The sequence below is a fragment of the Hippopotamus amphibius genome, chromosome 17, assembly GCF_030028045.1.
Source record: "Hippopotamus amphibius kiboko isolate mHipAmp2 chromosome 17, mHipAmp2.hap2, whole genome shotgun sequence".
Lineage (NCBI taxonomy): Eukaryota > Metazoa > Chordata > Mammalia > Artiodactyla > Hippopotamidae > Hippopotamus > Hippopotamus amphibius.
The window spans coordinates 39,180,889-39,202,164 of record NC_080202.1 but is presented as its reverse complement, the minus strand read 5'-3'; the positions used below and the strand labels follow the sequence as shown (position 1 = coordinate 39,202,164).

Sequence of the window (21,276 nt, the reverse complement as noted above, 5' to 3'; positions counted from 1 at the left end):
GTGGTGGAATGTCATCCCAGCAGGGCCCTGTGGAAAAGAAATGCAGTTGAAAGCAGAATGACTAAGGTAGAAGCTCGCAGCTTTTTGTTTCAGTCCTTCTTCCTCTGAAATTGGATCCCTATCTTTGCCATTTCCCACTTAGAATATGGAAGGAAAGATTCTGTCATTTGTATGTGTGTTTTGAGTTTTTGATTCTCCATGAATATGCTGGTGGCATTGCTTTTCTTCTTTGAATAATTAGGGAATATAAATTTGGCTATCAACACGCTGCATTTAACATGCTACTGGCCTTCATTTTTTTAGCATTCCCCTAACAACCTCCCATCTCTTTGTACTTACACTAGCAGTTTGTTCTGGAGCTGCTACTGGGCAAAAAGTATACCATATATCTCAATATCCATCAGCTTCAGCTGTTTACCCTGCTTAAGTTGCACATTTACCCTTTGTATTAGTTTTCTAGGGCTTCTATAACAAATTACCACAAACCAGGTGACTTAAGCAACAGAAATTTATTCTCTTATAGTTTTGGAGGCTAGAAGTCCCAAATCAAGGTGTCAGCACCACCATCCTGCCTCCAAAAGACTCTAGAAAAGAATCCTTCCTTGCCTCTTTCTAGCTTCTGGTGACTCCCAGCAATCCTGGGTGTTCCTTGGCTTGTAACAGCACAACTCGAATCTCTGCCTCTGTCAACACATGGCCTTCCTTCCTGAGTGCATCTCTGTATGTCTTCTCTTCATATAAGAACACTAGTTATTGGGTTTAAAGGCCCACCCTCATCCAGTATGACCTCCTCTTAACTAATTACATCTGCAATAACCTGATCTACAAATAAAGTCACATTCTGAAGTTCCTGACACACATGACCTTTGGGGGTACATTCAGCACACTACACCCTTCATCTTCAAAATCTTTACAACTGAATATTGGGTACACTTGATTCTCATTGTGAAATAGATTTCTTTTCAATTAATTGTACAGTGGTGATCAATTAGTGTATCTGTTTAATTATTCCTTTGTGTAAGAGTTAAGATTGTGACTGATTCCATGAAAAAAGTTGAATCTGGTAATTTTTTGAAAGGCCTTAAATTTTCTCTGTGGTGATACCTTGTGCGATGCTTAGGTCTAAGTTAAGAACTTTCAGTAGAAAGTTTGCTAAAAAAATAATTCTTCCCTCCTCTTAAGAGCTAGAGCTCCCATTCCCCAGTAGTTTTCCATGTCAGAGTCTCAGTATCTTTTGAGGTGTAAAACTTTTTTGCACTCATGAGAAATACAGACTATTTTGATGCTTCTGAAAGGGGGAAAAAAAACCAAGCCACATTTGTGGTTTATGGATGCTAATTACTGCTACATTTAGATGTGTGAAGGAGGGGTCTATGGCTGGAGGGAGCTGGGAGAGACCGAGTCAGCCTCGCCTAGGCGCTCACTGAGGTTCCAGTGGTACTGCTCTGCACACGCAAATACATGCTTCAAAAGGAAGTGCCGGTTTTTATCAAAATATTACATCTCTCAAGCCCAGATCAAGACCTGTCGCTCATGGGATGCAGGGGTTATCTTACAAAATCAGCAGTGCTTTGCTGCAGAAGTTCACTCACAGGGGATTTCTGTAAGTGCTCACAATGGGCAGAGAGGCTTCACGGCTCGTAGTGTGTCAAACGGGTAAGTTCTGTTGGTGATAAAACCCAGACACCACTCCTTGACTTTTTTTTTTTTAAACAAAAAACACCCCAGATTCTTTTTTATTTTTCAACCAAGCTAAGTGGCACAGTGAACTAAAAGGAACTTACAGGAAGATATTTGGCATCTGCAAAAAAGGAATGTACAGTTGTAATAGTTGACAGAAAAATAGGTCTGCCTACTATCCTTAGGGTCCTCAGAGACTCTTTCCCCTTCCTTTGGCTTTCGTTTAACTGTGGAGCGATAGTATTGGTGCCTCATTGGAGTCGAAACAAGATGAACGAAATAAAATGTAGATTCCAGTCCAGTTGGTTAGCCGTACGTGTGAAACACCCATTTGTGTCCGCTGACTCTGATAGCATCTGCTCTTGCCAAGTGAGTTCAGCTGCTCAAACTAAGTTTGGCAACAGGCATGGTGACCCGGGCCATTGTGTACCCTGGTACCGTTTGGTAACCACATGAATGCACCCTGCAGAGGGGTAAGTGAGGAGGCGCAGTGGTGTGCCAGAGTCAGCTCATAACCGCTTGTTAAATTTTCAGTGAGCCGGCTGACTTCAAGTTGATGGCTTGAAACAGGCCGTGGTATTTATACCACTGACATCAGCAAATGCTACGAAGAAGCTCTTCCCCGCCTCTGAGTGGGTTTTTAAGCATTTACCAGCACACTACTGGACTGAGGACTGAATGAAATCCTGTTCTGGCTCACTAGGTCATCATTTTTCATAATTCGTCAGTGGGGCTTTTTTGGGGGGGGTAATTTGCATGAGGGAGAATAGTATTGGAGAAGATGGAGAAGAGTAAATGATATATCTCCACAACATAGCAGGCACGATCTAGAAATTTTAACTTTAGATATGGGGGTTGTAGGGGTGGGATGAATTGGGATATTGGGATTAACATATATACACTAAAATGTATAAAATAGATAACTAACGAGAACCTGCTGTATTGCACAGGGAACTCTGCTTCACTTCGCTGTACAGTAGAAACTAATACAACATTGTAAAACAACTATACCCCAATTTTTTAAAAAGATATGAGGGCCACATTATAGAAAGTTAACGAAATATAGGAGGTTTTTGGTAGCTACTGTTACAAAAAGCACAAAGCAACAACAGTGAAATTTAGACTAGACACAACTGACCACACATTAAACTTTAAAAGTCTCAGATAATCATGAGGCAGTTACTTCCTACCTAATCCCATAACATAAAAATTTTACTTGCTCCTATCAGAGAAGGGAAGAAGAGTGGACAGCTGGAGGCAACCACCAATCCTGTTATATTCAAATTGATATCAATATATATTGCATTGTGGCGAGGTCTTACTCTACTTCATTGATCCCAAAAAGTTGATGGCAAGGACAGCCTTTTTTTAGTCTCATTCTTCTTTTATGCCGAAGTTTGGGGTATACGGTAAATGCTAAATATTTATCCATCTTTCTTTCTGCCTTTCCATCCATCCGTCCGTTTATCTCTTCATCCCCTGCACTGTTCCCAAGTGCTCACTAAATGTCAGTTGATTAAGTATAGTGAAGAAGAGCATGTGAGTACATTTTGGCCTTGAGGTCTTTCTCAGGAGTGTTCTTCAAACCGGGATATGGGGAGACTTTCCAAGGATGACACGGATGTGGATAATTTTAAGAGAATCAATTTCCAGGTCTTCACCTTCATTATGTTCTCTTTCCTGAAACTGATCTCCCCTGTAAGGCTGTTGTCTTTGAGGTTCTTCTTTCCCACCTTCCCTTTCACAATGATTCTTTTCCACTTTATTAAGAAAGGCGCATCTCTCACCCATCCCAAATTTTACTTCCTTGCCCTAAAGCAGCGGTCCCCAACCTTTTTGGTACCAGGGACTGGTTTCGTAGAAGCCCATTTTTCCACAAATGGGGTGGGGGTGGGGTGGGGGGTGGTTTGGGCAGTCATGTGAGCGATGGGGAGAGGCAGATGAAGCTTCGCTCGCTCCTGCTGTGCGGCCTGGTCCTAACAGGGGATTGCGGACCCCTGCCCTAAAGGGTAAATATTTCTAGGATGCCAAACAAAGGGTCAATTAGATAATTCCTCTTATCAAACTTCCATAAATGCGTGCCACCTCCCTCCATCTCATTTAGAGGTGCATTCCCAACAAGTTTTTCTTTTTATATTTAACAATTATTGATCAAGATTTATAACATACATACATTGTTTTCATCAATTGTATGCCAGTAATTGTAATGATAATTCAGTCCCAAAGAATTTTTTTAAACACATAGCACTTCATAAAAATATTTTTATTATTATATATAGTTGTTTTGGTGTAGAGACATATCATAAGATGAGCAATAGAAGACTCAAGCATAAAAGACTAGCACTTAAGGATAAAATTCTATGGGAAAAGAGAAATGAAACAGAAGTTCAAGGAGAAATTTTCTGATTTTTTAAAGCTTATTTATGTATTTTTAAATTTATCAGGGAGTAAATCAAATCACTAATATTTATATTCCACGTGTACGCATTTGAAAGGGTGCAATAGCAGTTTTAACCATTATTTACAATAAACAAAAATGTGTTTTTGTTTTAAAAACTTTAAACTTATGATAAGAAATTGTAGATGTCAACTTAATATCCACTTAATGTCCATTATATGCAAGGGAGAAGTATAATTTTTCAAAACTCTTTTGAGAGTACTCAAGCAAAACATTTGAAGATCAACTGCTGTCATGTAAAGTATATAAAATGTAACATAAGGAGACTTCTATCTAAGCCTGAACCTGTTTAAAGGCCTAATACAAACTTGATACCTCAAGGTTTGAGAAATTTCTCAAAACAGTGTGAAATTTTGTGTTTATCAGTATGTGTACATTTTTCTACGTACAGTATAGCTCTCAAAAGGGTAGGTCCACAACCCAGAAAAGATGAAAAAAGCCCTGACCAAAGTATATAAGGTCTTAAGTCTTCTTGACCTTGCTGTTTTTGTAATAGTTTATATGTAATGGTCTCTATGCTTCCAACATAAACAATTTTTGTTCATTTCTGTATATGTATAAAATAACATATACTAATTATGAAAAATCATGAAATAGGCACAATCCCCCCTTTCTTCATCACTGACCTAAAAATAAACCCTATACTAGGCAACTTTTTATTTTATTTTTTTCTTTTTATAATATTGATTTTTATTTGGTTGCGCCAGGTTGCAGCAGGCAGGCTCCTTAGTTGTGGCGTGCGAATTCTTAGTTGCAGTATGCGTGTGGGATCTAGTTCCCTGACCAGGGATTGAACCCAGGCCCCCTGCATTGGGAGCATGGAGTCTTAACCACTGAGGTACCAGGGAAGTCCCTCTGGGCAACCTTTTAATTGTATTCCTTGCTGATTCAAAAGCCTTCCCTTTTTCTTAATTTTGATAGGGACTGTTGGAAGTGATTCATCCATAGAAAAATGCCAGGTGGCAATTTGGAAAACAGTTTTTAAAAGAATAGACATCATCTGCCCCGGACAATTCTGCTATGTGGTTTCTTCCAGCATTTAATATTCAGCAGTCTAGCAATAGGTTGACATAGTAGTCAGGCTTGGAATTAGGAAAATTACATTTGGAATGACTGACAGTGCAGTAGTTTTAAAGCTTTGAATTTTAAAGTGTCAGACACAGAGCAGATGAATGAAGATGTCAGAGTCAGGCCTAAAGGAGGACCCTGGTAATCCAGCCCTTAGTGTATAACCTTCAAACACCAATAAACAAGATTATCTGGATTTAACATGTGACCTTTCTCATTCTGACTGTTAGGTCCAGATGTTTTCTCATTCAGCTTCCTGGTTGAAATCTGCTTTTTAACCGACTGCAGTTGGATCTAGAGTTGAGGTTGCAGAAATGACAGTCTTGAAAACTATATTCTGCAGTGAGTGATGCTGTCTAAACAGTAACATATGGAAATCCACATTTTAATAATTAAAAATAATTTGTGACCTTACCCTTAATAGATTTGTTAATTATGTCAACTGAATAAGTAAAAATGGGATTGCAGTAGATAGTTCACTATATTAGTCAGTCTGGTGGCATTAAAAACGTTGACAAGATTTGTTAGAACCAGCCTTTCCTGCACCTGCGTCTGCAGAAGCAGAAATCCCAGTCATGCCTTTGTTACCCTTTGTTACTCCTCAAGGAAGTTCATAGCAGCCCTAGAGAAAACAGGAAAGGCTCTTTATTAGCTTCTCTTAAGTCTGTCTAGGCTTCTGGCCATTACTTCTCATCCACTTTAATGTACCTTTATTACCTCTCTTCGTTGCTTGGAGCCCAGAACTATTTCTGGCATTTTTATATGAACTCTTACTCACCATTAACTTGATTTTCCAGTTCTAGTCCTTCAGGTTGTACTAGTTCTCTCTCTTAGACTATATAGAAAAGATAATTCTTTATTTTCTTCTTTTCTGATGGGAGAACTGAACTCTTGCATTCCTGAGTAAACCCTCAGAGAGCTTCCCCATGTGTTTTATACCACTGCTAACTTGTAGTTCAGGGGCAGTGCTCATTAATTAAGTACTAGTCATAGCCTAGTAAAGCATAATAAACCATTAACAGAATAGAAAGTGAGACACAAAAACACATTAAAAGACATAAAAGCACAAAATGTGACAAAGAACAAATACAATTAGAAAATCTGGATCTTTATGGGTTTTAGTACAATTTAGAAGGAGAACAAAAATCAGTAGTTACTTAGGTATTCTCTGAAGTGGATAATAAAATAATTAAGTACTATAGGAGATGTCCTGTGAGGCCAACTCTTACAGTTGATTGTTTTAGCCTTTTTCCTACTGCCACGTAGCAGATATACCTTGTGGTTTTTTTAAATACAACATTTATTAAATTCTTTGAAAAGGGCATGAAATTAGTTGCACAAGAACAAAAGGAGTTAAAGATAGTCTTATGAGGATTTGTCATATGAGCTTAATCATAGCTCGAAAGCTACATTTGTCACAATGCTTCTTGTAATAGTTGGTGAAAGCGGCTAAACTCTCCCCTCTAGAGACAGAGTCAGTATCAGTGTAGCTAGCTCTCAGTTGTTGGGTTTTTTTAAAAAATCCTTATAGTATTCTTTAAAAAAACAACAAAACAGCTTTAGTGTGGTTATAATTTACATACCTTTAAGTGTCCAATTCAATAATTTTTAGTAAATTTACAGAGTTGGGCAACTAGCACCATGTTTTGGAACATTTCTGTCACCCTAAGAAAATTCCTTGTACCTGTTTGCAGTTAATACCCATTCTTACTCCCAGCCCCAGACAACCACTAATTTGATTTTTGTCTCTACAGACTTCTAGACATCTCATATAAAAGGAATAACACAATATTTACCCTTTTGCTCTGGCTTCTTTTACTTAGCATAATGTTTTTAAGTTTATCTGTGTTGTTGCATGTACCATTACTTTGTTTCTCTTTATTTCTGAATAGTATTCTATTGTATTGATAAAGTACATTTTGTTTATTAGTTCACCAATTGATGGACTTTTTTTTTTTTGGCTGTGCCCTGGGGCATGTGGGATCTTAATTCCCAAACCAGGGATCGAACTTGTGCCCCGGCAGTGGAAGCACGGATTCTTAACCACTGGACCACCGGGGAAGTCCCTTTTTTTAATTTGTTTGTTTTGTTTTGTTTTGTTTTTGATGGATGTTCTGATTGTTTCCATTTGTTGGCTTTTATGAATAATCCTACTATGAGCATTTGTGTACAAGTCTTTGTGTGGACATAGGTTTTCATTTCTTTTGGGTAGATACCTAAGAGTGGGGTTGCTGGGTCGTACGGTACATTTATGTTTAATTTTCTAAGAAATAGTCTATATTAGTTATTGATTGCAATACAACATATTGTCCCAAACCTTAGCAGCTTAAAACAGTACAAATCTATTATCTCAGGAATAGAGGCACAGCTTAGCTTGGTCCTCTGCTTCAGAGTCTCTCACAGGCTGTAATCAAGGTATTGATCCAGACTGCCGCCTCATCTGAAGGCTTGAGTAGGGAAGGATCAACTTCCAAACTCACTAATGTGCTTGTCAGAATTCAGTTTCTTGAAGGTTTTTGGACTGAGGGACTCATTTCCTCACTGTAGGTTGACCGGAAACTGCCTTCAGTTCCTTGCCATGTTGGAGTAAGCTATGAGAAGCACAAGAAAGAGAGAGAGAAAGAGAATGAGAACAAGATGGAAGTCACATTCTTTTATACCATACTAACAGAAGTGATTTCCCATTACTTTTGCCATGTTCTGTTAATTAGAAGCAAATCATCTAGATCCAACCTACATGCAAGGGGAGATTACATAAGGATATGAATACTAGGAGTCAGGCGTTACTGGGAGCCATTTCAGAAGGCTGCCTATTATACTGCCAAACTTTTTTTCCAAATGACTGTACCAATTTTCATTTCCACCAGCAATGTATTAGGGTTCCACTTTCTCCACATACTCGCTGACACTCATTATTATCTGTCTTTTTGATGATAGCCGTTCCAGTGGGTATGAAGAGGTATCTCATTGTGGTTTTAATTTACTTTACTCTAATAACTAATGATGTTGAACATCTTTTCATTTGCCTGTTGTTTTCATTTGTATAATTTCTTTGGTGAAATGCCAATTCAGATCTTTCTCACATTTTCAAATGGGTTGTTTGTCTCATTATTGAGTTGTAAGACATTTTCATTTATGAATCATGCTTTTGGTATCAAATCTAAGAAATTGATTCCAAGGTCACAAAGATATTATGTGTCAGCTAATATGCAAGCCTTTATATACATTATTTTGCCTAATTACGGTAACAACCTTGTTAGGCGTAGATGTTATCATCGTTGCACAAATAAGAAAATTCACAGAAGTCAAGTGACTTGCTGAGATCACACAGCTAGTTATTACAACTTGAATCTAGATTCTGTCTTACTCCAAAGTTCATGCTCTTTCATCAGAACTTTAAAAAAAAAAAGACATACAAGTCTATTTTCAGTGGGCAAAATAAGAGTGAAATATATTATTGTCCCTTATAATTATTCGTACCCATTCCAGTGCTATTTGAAGACAGTTATTAGAACCTCTATTTGCGATCATTGGAAGTTGCCTTTTGAAATGGAAAGGAGCATGTACTCCAGTTTGTTAGCCAGATTCCATCCTGGTTTGATTCTGCCAGACGATATTCCCTCCACAGTTTCTGGTGGAGCTAGGATGGATTTTTGCTTGCAGCCTTGAAGTGTGTCACTGGGCAGCTATAAAGCAGTTATACTTTACCCCCAGGGACAAGCATGTTCCAGTGACAAGATAGCTTATTCCCTTATGTGCTTTTAACGTTGTACATTCACCTAGGACAAGTCAGTGCTGAGTTCCTTCCATTGTTTCTTAGTGCTCTAATTCCAGTATTTGCAAAACAGAGAGAGGGGCATGGAGGAAGCAGAGAGGAAGAAAAGTTCAAATAGTATGTAGCAGATGGTAAAATTTATATTATTTTGTACATATTTTGTTTTAATTAATTTAATGTTTAAAAGAGCAAGAATCTTCTAATTCTTAATCCTTATATTCATTTTTCTCTCTCCCAAGAATCCGTTATACCCTTTTGGGTCTGTTCGGTATACCTTTAAGTTAGAAATACAATTTATTGTTTTCCTCTGCTGTGGCCTCAGATGCTAGCCTTAGGCAAAATTACAATCTGTGCAATATTTTGGAAACATCTTCAACCTTAATTTTGCACTTGAAGCAAAGAACAAATAATTGTTTACTCCTTCCTTCCTTCTTGCCTTCTTTCTTTCCTTCCTTCCATTCTTTTGGTAAGCAGCTGCTGAACTATGTGCCCAGCAGAGTGCTAAATGTTAAGGGCACCAGTGGAATAATATACAGACACTAACATCAAGGAGCCACTACACAGAGAAAATGGGGACTACCATAGGAGGAGCAGATGTGGGAAGGAAGTACAGAAGAGAGACACAACGAGCTAGGTTGAGTGTGAAACAAGTATAAGAAATCCAAGAGGTGATGGGAAGTATCTGTTGGGCTCAGCAGGGAGGACTGGCTGCAAATACAGATTTGGGAGTCATTAGCAACAAAAAGTTGGATCAGGAGCATATGTGAAGTGAAAAAACGGAAGGTTCAAAAAACAGACCCCTGGAGACCATTCACACCTAGGAGACAGAGAAAGAGGAGTAAACGTGGAAAATAAATGACGTGGGAATAGAACCAGGAATGAATAGAGTTCAGGGAAGAGGTTCAAGAAGCAGAGACTGGGGACTTCCCTGGTGGCGCAGTGGTTAAGAATCTGCCTGCGGCAATCCCACTGCTGGGCATATACCCAGAGAACACCATAATTCAAAAAGACACATGCACTCCAATGTTCATTGCAGCACTATTTACAATAGCCAGGACATGGAAGCAACCTAAATGTCCATCAGCAGATGAATGGATAAAGAAGATGTGGTACATATATACAATGGAATATTACTCAGCTGTAAAAAGCAAGGAAACTGGGGACATTTCTAGAGACATGGATGGACTTGGAGACTGTCATACAGAGTGAATTGAGTCAGAAAGAGAAAAACAAATACCGTATATTAACACATATATGTGGACTATAGAAAAATGGTACAAATCAACCGGTTTGCAAGGTGGAAATAGAGACACAGATGTAGAGAACAAACACATGGACACCAAGTGGGGAAAGTGGGGAGGGTTGAGGGGGAATGAATTGGGAGATTGGGATACCAAATTGTACGCTCTAAATATATTCAGTTTATTGTATGTTAACTGTATCTCAATAAAAAGAAAAGAATCTGCCTGTGGGACATGGGTTCAAGCCCTGGTCCATGAAGATTCCCCATGCCGGGGAGCAACTAAGCCCATGTGCCACAACTACTGAGCGTGCGCACCACAACCACTGAAGTCCTTGAATCACAATGAAGAGTAGCGTCCACTCACCACAACTAGAGAAAGCTTTCACGCAGCAACCCAATGCAGCCAAAAATAAATAAATTAATTAAAAAAAAAAAAAGAATAAGCAGAGACTGGTCAGTGGCATCCTGTTCTACAGTAGCAGAGTAGGGGGTGCCAAAGCCAGACCACACTAGGCAAAGAAATCATTTGGAAAACTGATTATCACTGAGGGGCTTGGGGCTTTCTCTAATGTATCATGAGGAGAAGCTCTGCATACTGCAGCTCGACTTCAGACTGTTGTAGACAAGTTGGGCGGTGGGACAGCAAATTAACTGACTTCTTCCTTGGCTGGCCTTCTTATTATCGTTAAACTGGTTCAGGCTGCCCAAGGAGTTCATTCATTCATTCATTCATTTCTTCATTCAATACCTACGAGGTTCTACGAGGTTCAATACCTCTGAGAGGTTCTAGGGACACAAAAGTTCTAGGTTCTGGCCCCTGCTTTGACGATACTTCTAATCTATATGGGAAATAAACATGTTACCTGTCGTACAGTTAACATAACACATACATGTACTATCTATACCAAGAACTACTTATACTCTGGATGTATAATGAAGACATTTTCATTTCTTCCCTTACCCATGATCCTGAGTTTGGTGTTGTGACAGAATGTTTTTAACCAATTTAATTGTATTTGGATGACAGTTTTTGAATTTTTCTAAGAATTATGTTTTAATATGCTTTAAATTTTTAAAATTGAACTCTGTTAACAGAAAGAGTGGATATTCTATACAAGAAAATTATGAATGAGAAGAAAGTTTTTTCTTCTGGATTTGTAAATGAAATATCTACCAGTTATATATTTTAGTCTATTTCTAGAATGTCTAGGCAACATCTAAAACTTTAACCTCTTGAAATGTATTGTCAATCATTATTTTTCAATGGATAGCAGCTCTTTCTCAGAAATATAAATATAAAATAATAAATACATAGGTTAATCAATAGAAAAAGTTCATAGCTATGATGGACAGAAATGAAAAAATGTACTTGTACACTTTTTTTATAGCTTAGAAGGAACTTCCACACATCGTGTTTTTCAGTCCTCACAACTCAAGATAAAGAATTCACCTGGCCCGATGGTAGCTGAAGAGCTTAGCCCAACTGATCAGCTATAACTGCACCTACTGCTGATATGTAGTGCATTCCCGTTGTGAAAAGTAACAAATCTCCTCTTGTTCTAATGGAGAAGCAAAGAATTGCACTGAAAGTATTAAGCAAAATTATTTTTACTATTATGGCAATGAATGAGCTATATGATAGTCAGATAATAAGACAAAGATTAATGTCGTTAGTAAAATTGAGGGTGGTTCCTTTGCAACTGAAAGTTTCTTCATGTTTTCATGATAATGCTCTTGAATTTGAAGTGACATGATTTACTGATTACCAGTTTTGATTCTTTAAGGGCAAGTTTAAAAGTCTGATAAGAATATGTTTTAATGAGAACTTAAACCAAATCAAATATTATCCAAACTGCTACCTCTTATTTCATCGCTATTGAGATATCAATATTTTATCTCTTATTAGTCTGATTCACATTTTCCAATTTTTTCCCTAATTTTAAAATAGATGTTTTAAAGTTACTAGATGTCTGTCATTTTAAAAAGAAGAGAAAAATGAAAACATAATGGATACTATAAATCAATTACCAAAAGTTTTGTATTCATTGAAGCTTTATAATTTTACTGAATAGAAAATACTAAAACTTCATATTCTTTAGTTCTCAAAATATATTGGTTTTCCTCCCTCCTCACTTTACACATAAAAATGTAAATTAGAAAATGAAAATGACCCATAATTTCAGTGTTCTTGTTCATAATACAAAGAAGCCATTGTGGGAAAGGAGTACAGACATTAATTTCATAAGGAAAGCTTCTATTCTAGTGAATCGATTTGTGCTATATTGGGTGACAGCAACAAACTCTGTAGACTAAATACCTACAATACATATATCTCCCATTTTGCTCTTTAGTGCTTCAAGCTTCTAAATCCTATTAACAGCTGTCAAAACCTGGTAAACTATTTAGATGCTTTCACAATTTGTTTAATTGGATAGTTAGAAAATGGCATGCTCGAAAAGCCCACCCCCCCCTTTCTTTTAGCCTGGCTGAACATCTGTAGCATTAGGGCCTCATTATCTCTGAATTGGCATAGCAAATCAGTGGCATCATTAAAATGCCACATTAAGATGATTAAGCTTCTTTGTTATCCAGTTGACTTTTGCATGTGCTGAGGATTTCATGGTTATGACCCCCAATCCTTGTAAAACACTTAAACAACATCACCCTTTTGTGTCTTCCCTAACAGGCGCTATCAGGTTTTGTCCCTTCTCACAATATCTCTGGCAAACTTGAAGCTATTACTCCAAACTTTGTCCTCCTTTGAGTTGAATTCTGAGATCTCATAGTTAAGAGTGGAAATTAAGAACCTGCTTTTTACACTGGGAAGTTCATACTAAAAACATGCTATCCAAGACACCCAAGTTGCCTGTTCTGTTTGCCATCTTTGATAGGTTCTTCTCTCCAACTGAGCGTTTTATGTGCCTGTAAAAACAAACTGAGGCACAGTTGGCTGAGACTGCTATTGCCCCTGAAGGATTTAGATGTTGGATCCTTTCCAAGACCCATTGTTTTTGCAATGTCTCAGGTGAAACCAAAAATGTCTACTCTGGAGTGCAAGCCTTTCATGTGATAACCCTCACCCCAGGAAATGAAACCATGTGCGTCAGCCCCAGGGAGCCAAGCCTTTGTTCTCTTCAGCCTGCAAAATTCTCTCTGGGGGGTGTGTGTGCGCGTTAGTGTGTGTCATCTTCCTAAGAGGCCTCCAGAACATAGACAAAGATGGGAACAATTGTACCCCAGAGTAGCTCCTTTAGAAAGTTCAGCTTAATCTCATTTTCTATGGGTTAGATTCAATTTAGACATCTTTTTCCCCCCTCTGGGAATGTTTAGCAATTACCTTTATCAGCAATTTGTGGTTTGGTATGTTCTTTTCTCCACAAGCTCAATTATAAAAAATTTTTACTCGGGAAGCCTTTAACATTTTTTACTATGAAGTATATCATACATACAAAAAGGCAAATATAATTACATGTATAAAGAATAATAACAAAACAAGCGTCCATGGACCCACCTCCTGGCTTAAGAAATAAAATATTGCTAGTGCCTATGAAGATTCTTGATAGTCTTTTTTTTTTTTTTTTTTGGCACACGGGCTTAGTTGCTCCGTGGCATGTGGGATCTTCCTGGAGCAGGGATCGAACCCATGTCCTCTGCATTGGCAGGCAGATTCTTAACCAATGCGCCACCTAGGAAGCCCTTGATAGTCTTTTAAGTGGCAATTTAAGTCATGTGTCTAAGAAACCTGATATATATAATAAGAGACTGGAATTTACAATGGGAGATCATTCACATTACAGAAGGTCTGTTTACTGTACGAAAGACTTCAGGATACTATGTGGCTGCTCCTCAAGTATATTCAAGTATTTCTTGCCAGATCTTTAAGATTTTCTGCCTTTATTAACAGTTCAGGTGTTGCCAGTCACTGACAACTGAAAAATCAAGGAAAAATGAAGATAAAGATCTCTGGATGTATAATATAAATCTGTAGAACAGTATTATTGGTTTTACATGTAGTGTTTTATGAAAATAGAAACAATTTTTTGCTAGTTTAAGATATCAAGGAAGACTTCATAAAAGAAATGGCATTTAAACAGCATCTGAAAGTTTGAATAGAAGTTGATGTGGGGAAGGGCATTTTGGATAAAAGAAAGACTGGAGAAGAGGCTTGGAAAAATGTGGTTAGTAAGTTGGTTACTGTGCATGTCAAACTTTAATGTGTATAAGAATCCTTGAGGATTTGTTGAAATGCAAAATCTGATCTAGTAGGTCTAGGGTTAGGCCTGAGAGTCTGCATTCCAGACAAGCTCCTGGGGGATGCTGGAACCTCACTTTGAGTAGCAAGGTTCTAATCTGGAGAGAAGGATGATTCACTGAATCTAGTGAGAAATGAGATGATCAGGTCGGCTTGGGGCAGGTTCTGGACAGCTCTCACCAAGGAGTTTGGAGTTTATTCTGTAAACAGAATGAAGTCCTTGAAAGTTTCTGAACAAGAGTTTTAGTACCCCGGGATGAGTAATCTGGCAATAGGATATAATCTAAAAGAGAGGTCATATACACCGTGGACCAATTAGAAGGTTAACATAATGGTGTATTCATGTATTAAGTATTTATTGTGTATGTACTTTATGCAGACCACTGTGTCAGATTCTAGAGCAGTGGTTCTCAAACTCCATTGTGCATAAGATTTGCCTAGAAAGCATATTTTTAATTCTAATTCATGTTTCCAGTCCTCACCCCCCAATTGGGACCCACAAAATTTCTATTTTAAAACCCCACAACCTCTGGTCTTACAGATACAGGTGAAGCAGTGTCATAGGGGATACTGAGTTTAAAAAAAACCAAAAAAACCTGTGTAGCTTCTGATGCCAAATAGCTTACATGTCCATATGGGAGATGAGGAGTTTAAGTTAGAGAATGAAGGAACAGATTATTTTGCAGCTGGGGGATCAGGGAAGGTATAGTAAGGGGAAATGGCATATTAGTTTGGCCTTAAAAGATGTGTAGGATTTGGACATGTGGCAATGTTGGGAAAAGACCTTTTAGGCAGTGGAAATAATAAAAGGAAGGATACTCAGAAGTTGTTTAGTTTGGTTAAAGATCTGAGTGTTCAGAATCAATATTACAGAGATAGATGGGGCCAGATGTTGAAAGGTTTTTTTAAAATTCTTTGTTTCTGAGTATGGATTTTATTTTGTTGGCAGCAGAGAATATTGGAGAATTTGGACAGGGTCACGATATGGCCAGAGCTGTAGTTTACAAGAATCGTCTGGTGGCAGAGTATAGGAAGAGCTGGAAAGGAAAGAGAAAGGGAGAACAATGTAGAGGCTACCACAATAGGAGAGCAGTCAGGGTCTGAGATTTGGGATAGTGAGCGTGCAGAATAGTGGGGAGGAGAAGCAGCCTGGAGAGAGGGTACAAAAATAGAACCAATGGGTGATTAACTGTGGGGCGCAAACAAGAGCAAGGAAAGTGGCTGTAAAGATTCTAACCTGAGTAACTATGAAGATACCTAGGAGGCTTTGGGGAACAGAGGACTGAAGAAGGGGAGAGAGATTACACCTGGAAATATTTCTTTGGTGATTAATCATATAAAATGCTAATTGAAGCCTTAAGATGGATGAAATTGCCATAGGGGAGGGGGTGTGGAAGGAAGAAAAAAGAGGGTTAAGGACAGTATTTAGGAGGCAGAGCCAGGGGGAAGGAGCTAGAAAGAAGCAATCAGAAGGGTGAGGAAAGAAGGTCCAGTTTCATGAAGAAGTAGGAATACAGAAGAAAGAGGTGTGGCGGGCAACAGTATCCAGGGCTACAGAGAAGTTGGGGAGAATGGCACACAAAAGGCCATTGGATTTAAGAATCAGGAGTTTATTGACGATCTTCAGGGGAGCAGATTCAGTGAATTATGGAGGCAGAAGCCAGATTACAGGGAATTTTATATTGGTTTGAGATTGTAGAGATAGGAAGCACAGATTACTTTTATATTAAGTCTATCTAGAAAGGAATGTTGAGAGAGGATGAGTATAGGTATGATGGGATGAGAGGCTAAACTAAATTGCAAAGGGAATAGAAAAGAGAAGTTGGCATCTAGAGAAGCTGAGGACATAGAATCTATAGGTCTTGGAGACTGACTTGATGTGGAGATTGGACAGAAAAGGATTCCAGTTTCAAGACTTGGAGCATGGAAGAAGGAAGATGCCATGTGTGACTATAAAGATGTCATAAATTGGAAGCAGTTTGGGGTTCAAAGATAAGTTTGATTTTAGATATGTTTATTAATGTTTTCAGGGGATACTAAGTAGAATGTCCCCATGCCCCCTTTCCTCTGCTGCAATAAATTTTCCTCCCAAGGAATGAAATGAATCTCTTAGTCCTTAGAGCAGACTAGTGTCTTTTCAGGTACTTTTGGTGGACTATGTTCGGAGACTGGGTGCTAAGCCCGATAATCTCTTAGGAATCTCTTTTGTATCTTAGATACTAATGTATTCTAATATTCAGCTCTGTTTATCTTCACATGATAAACTATAATGAATTGTTGATCCCCAGTAACCACGCAGAGAGGCCATCCAGGTCTTTTTTCTAAAACTGGTAAGACTCCAAGGGCAAACCAATAACTATGCCAGGAGCTCTTTTGGTCCAGTAAGTCCAAGGGACTTCCTTAATGCCCTGTCCATGTGCCTGTATGTGTTCCCTTAAAGCCCTGGGTTTCAAATACTGTCTTCCTTGTTCTACAGCTAAGTCCTAAAGGACAAAAGCCAAGAATTTGTTTTGAGCCAGATCAGGGTAGTATTGAGTTCTAGGTCAAGCCCATTAAAGCCAAAATCCTGAGAGAAGGAGCAACACTCTTATGTCTTGTGTTTTCAGAAAGATCTGAAACATTGATCTTACTAGTTTTTAATTGTCACTGACCACAGAATGGCCTGAGTCTGTTCATATTAACATTTTATAACCAAAATGAAAAGGATCCTTTTCTGCTGGCCCTTTCTATATGCTGTTTTTGGTTTTCAGTAGCTGAAGTTTTCCGTTGAGGTTCTTTTAAACGCCTACATGCAAACTGAAGAGCACTCAAGCTTTGGTGGGATATCACCCACAGCTGGAGTGATGGAGGAAGGGAGGAGGGTATACGACTCAGGTGCATCCTTCTCTTTAAAAAAAAAATTTAAAAGCAAAAACCACTTAAGAAAACAAATTCCATCTGAAAGCAGGCAGGTTGTGTCCAGAGAAAGAAGGGAATGAATCTCTCTCCATGTAGGAAACAGGTACCAATTCATATATAACCCAGATGCATAGGATGGGCAAATTTGAAACACGTTGGATGTTTCCTGCAGCCCTACATCTCTTCTAATCAAAGAGTGAAAAGTTGTGAACCATGAACCGTGGTGAGAAGCAGTGGAACAGTGCTGCAGCAATGGCTCCTCTGTTGGTGGTTAGGCCCTGTCTTGCTCTATTAAGCAAACACAGTTAATATAGATGAAAGGTAACCTTGATAGAAGTGAAAATTGAAACTTGAGTAGAAGGTAGCAAGCCAGGCACAGCTGCAGTTATACTTCCTCCTGTGTGGCAGCAGGAGCTGCACTTACTGGTGTTGTTTGGAAGGGATGTCATTTTTTAAAATATCTTTTCTTCAGAGTGTTTTGGTTTTTCACGTCTACACCATTGATGGGGGAGTGTGGAATATGACAGTAAGGAGCAAATTAGACTTTATGTGTCAGAGTGTGAGGGCAAATCCAAGTTCAGTGTTCTAATCACAGGTAATCTGCTATTAACTGGCTGTGTAACTTTGGACTACTCACCAAAAACATCTCTGTTTCCGGATTTCCTTATCTGAAAAACAGGGTTGGATTAGATGATCTCTAAATTCCCTTCCAGCCCTGAAATTCCATTGATTTCTGATTCCTCATGGTGCATTACAATTTCCAATTTCTAAGAATGAATTCTTTTTAAATAAGCGTTTATGCAACATGCTTTATATATGAAAAATCCCTGATAAATATTTATTATTGTTACATCAGGCAAATATTTAGGTTTTCTTAGTATCAGTACATAAATTTGCCTTCTTCACTTCTTATGTTCTTCAGTTTATGAGTGTTGCAACTCTTTTTTGAGATAGTACCTGATCAGCCAACTCACTTGGCCCCACCTCTCCTATCCAGTCCTACAATTCTAGGACCTTGAGTTTAGCCCTCCTTAACTTGGGTATAGGTGCCCTTCACCTTGCTTAGGTTGAGCTTCATTTACCTGTGTCAATGAAAGTGACTCCTTAGAAGGCTATGTTAAAGGATTACTTCTCCTTTTATCTTTCTCAACACTATTTCACTAGTACTGCCAGCTTCCTCTACATTCAGTGCTGTCTCTTTATCGGTTCCAAGAGAGATAGATAAGACTCATTTTAGCAGTTCGTATACTTGAAAGGGGAAGAGGCAAAGCACGGCTTAAAATCAGAAAAAAACATATTAAGTACTCAACTCTCAATCTTAGTGGCTTAAATTGGATGCAATTGAAGAATTATAGCAGTATTTTCTTCTTGAAACCAAAGAGCACATCACCTTGCCTTGTAACTGCAGCCACCAAAAAAGGTACTAAATCTGAAAACCTTTCTTCTCCCCTGGTACTGGAGAAGAATTGCTCAAAATGTTTTTTTCATAGTCGCTTTGAACAGTCATAGCTAAAATCTATTATCTCTAATTTTCTGGATGGCCTAAAACGCTGTTGTGTGTGTGTGTGTGTGTGTGTGTGTGTGTGTGTGTGTGTGTGCGCGCACGCGCGCACTTGCGCGCACATGTCTGTGTTTTCCCCTGACTATGGTTCTGAATTCAAATAACGAGTGATCATCCTAATGGTGTTTTCTTGTTTTGTAGACGTACAATATTGTTAGCTTTGTTTGGTATTTAATTGTCAGTTGTGGGTTTCTGCTCTTTGAGCTGCTTTGATAGCTCCAAAAACAATCATTGTTCATTTCTTGCATTTTCCTCCCTGCAGATGATTCAATGAAAGTAAAAGATGAATACAGTGAAAGGGATGAGACTGTTTTAAAGCCAGAGCCCTTGGGAAATGCAGAAGAGCCTGAAATTCCTTACAGCTATTCAAGAGAGTATAATGAATATGAAAACATTAAGTTGGAGAGACATGTTGTCTCGTATGATAGCAGCAGGCCAACCAGTGGCAAGATGAACTGCGATGTGTGTGGATTATCCTGCATTAGCTTCAATGTCTTAATGGTTCATAAGCGGAGCCATACTGGTAAATAGTCTTCTTTATCCATTGTTCTGAAACCTGTCCTAATTCAACCACACGAGAAAAGAACTGGTGGGATTTGCAGCTTCCTTTTGATTACTTTCATTGATTTTTACTATAATTCTGATGTCTCTCTCTCTCTGCGCATTTCCATTTACCCAGTGATTTTATTCCTGCCTCACCATGCATTTGGCAAACATACTGCAAATGCTATGAATAAAAGAAGACTGTAGGGAGCACAGTGTTCTAGGTCAGCCAAATATTTTTCCTCAGTTAGTAAGCAGGAGTTGAATTGTGTGATATGCTTTTTAAGCATCTTTCCTATATTTTTGCATAACTTTTAAAAAAGCAGATTTCCTTATTGTACTGGGTTCAAATTTGGTAGGTGAAAGGACATAGTTTTTATTAACAGTTTAAAAAAATGTACTTTCAGACAGCAAAAAGGCAGTCTATAGAAATGCATACAAACATAACACTGAGCCCAGTAGATTTCATCTGCCATGAAGCCCATATGATTTCATCTTTGTATTTTGGATATGAAGACTTTAAAAAGCATTTCTTCAATTAAAAAAAAAAAGTATTTCTGGCTCTCTATACCTTATTAGGACTTCAGTCTGTGACTCTATTTACAGACTGAGATTATACTCAAAAGGAATGCTAAGTAATGTAAAAACTTAAATCTAGAAAGCACTTCTAAAGCTACTCTTATTTTTTTGCTGTGATCCAAGACAGGATGGTACCTCAAGTCGCCTTGCTAGGTGAGTGCTTTTTCTCTTCTAGAGAGAAGATTCCATAAGTAAGTCTTAGGCTTGCCTTGAAATACAGCTCCCATCTGATCCCAATGTGAACAGAAACTATCTAAAAAATGAGCTTTTGCCATAGGCATCTAATCTGTGCATATGCTTCGCCACTTGCTGGGTGATCAGAAATCTCCTTTTTGTCCTTTTTAAAGGTGAACGCCCATTCCAGTGTAATCAGTGCGGGGCATCTTTTACTCAGAAAGGTAACCTCCTCCGCCACATTAAACTGCACACAGGGGAAAAACCTTTTAAGTGTCACCTCTGCAACTATGCATGCCAAAGAAGAGATGCACTCACAGGTCATCTTAGAACACATTCTGGTAAGTGAGAGCAATGAGCGTTCCATATCTAGTAAATGTGTGTTCCTCAGTGCCCAATGTGGAAACTAGAAAGAGTTAAGTATGGAGGTTTAATCTGTCACTCCGGTTCTGAAGGGTTACAACAGCAGAGACCTCTAGGGCTAATTACACTTCCATTAAGGCATTAATTGCTCTCCGTCTGGCTCAATGGGGATGATCATCTCCTTACCATCTTTGCGCCCCTAGAGAACAACACAGTCAGACAGGAAAAGCCTGCCCTATAAAAATGCTTTTTTAATTTTTGCACAAAAAAAGAAATATAGCCATCAGTATTTTTTTGGTGAACTTTGTTAAAAGATTATTTGCCTAAAAATATACATACATACTTTTCCTTCAAAAGTCTGGATAAAGCAAATGATGTGCAGTTTGTAAATTATGTAAAACTGTAAACTGGGTATGAATCATTGTTGGGGGTTAGTTTGGGCTAGTCTGGGCTAAATTGGGGAGTTTTGGCCATTCTGGTCTAAATTTTTTTGTTTTTAATTGAGATGTAATTGACAATATAACATTCTATTAGGTTTAGGTGTACATGAGCTACATTCCTTAAACCCAATTTTCTTCTTGATCAGCTTATTTTTAATCTCTAAAAGATGAGCAGTAATAAGAATTCATAAAAAGCTATGTTCTGTCTTGATGTTTTCGCTCCTTATTTTAACCACGGAAGA

General features: G+C 38.3%; 1 protein-coding gene across 1 annotated transcript in view; it reads left to right on the top strand.

The window, feature by feature from the left end:
* IKZF3 (IKAROS family zinc finger 3) overlaps positions 1 to 21,276 on the top strand; it is a 79,244-nt gene that overhangs the window by 36,201 nt on the left and 21,767 nt on the right. Inside the window, exons 4-5 of the mRNA XM_057715198.1 lie at positions 19,198 to 19,458; positions 20,405 to 20,572. Coding sequence (XP_057571181.1) covers positions 19,198 to 19,458; positions 20,405 to 20,572 — 429 coding nt within the window. The remainder of the gene's footprint in view (positions 1 to 19,197; positions 19,459 to 20,404; positions 20,573 to 21,276) is intronic.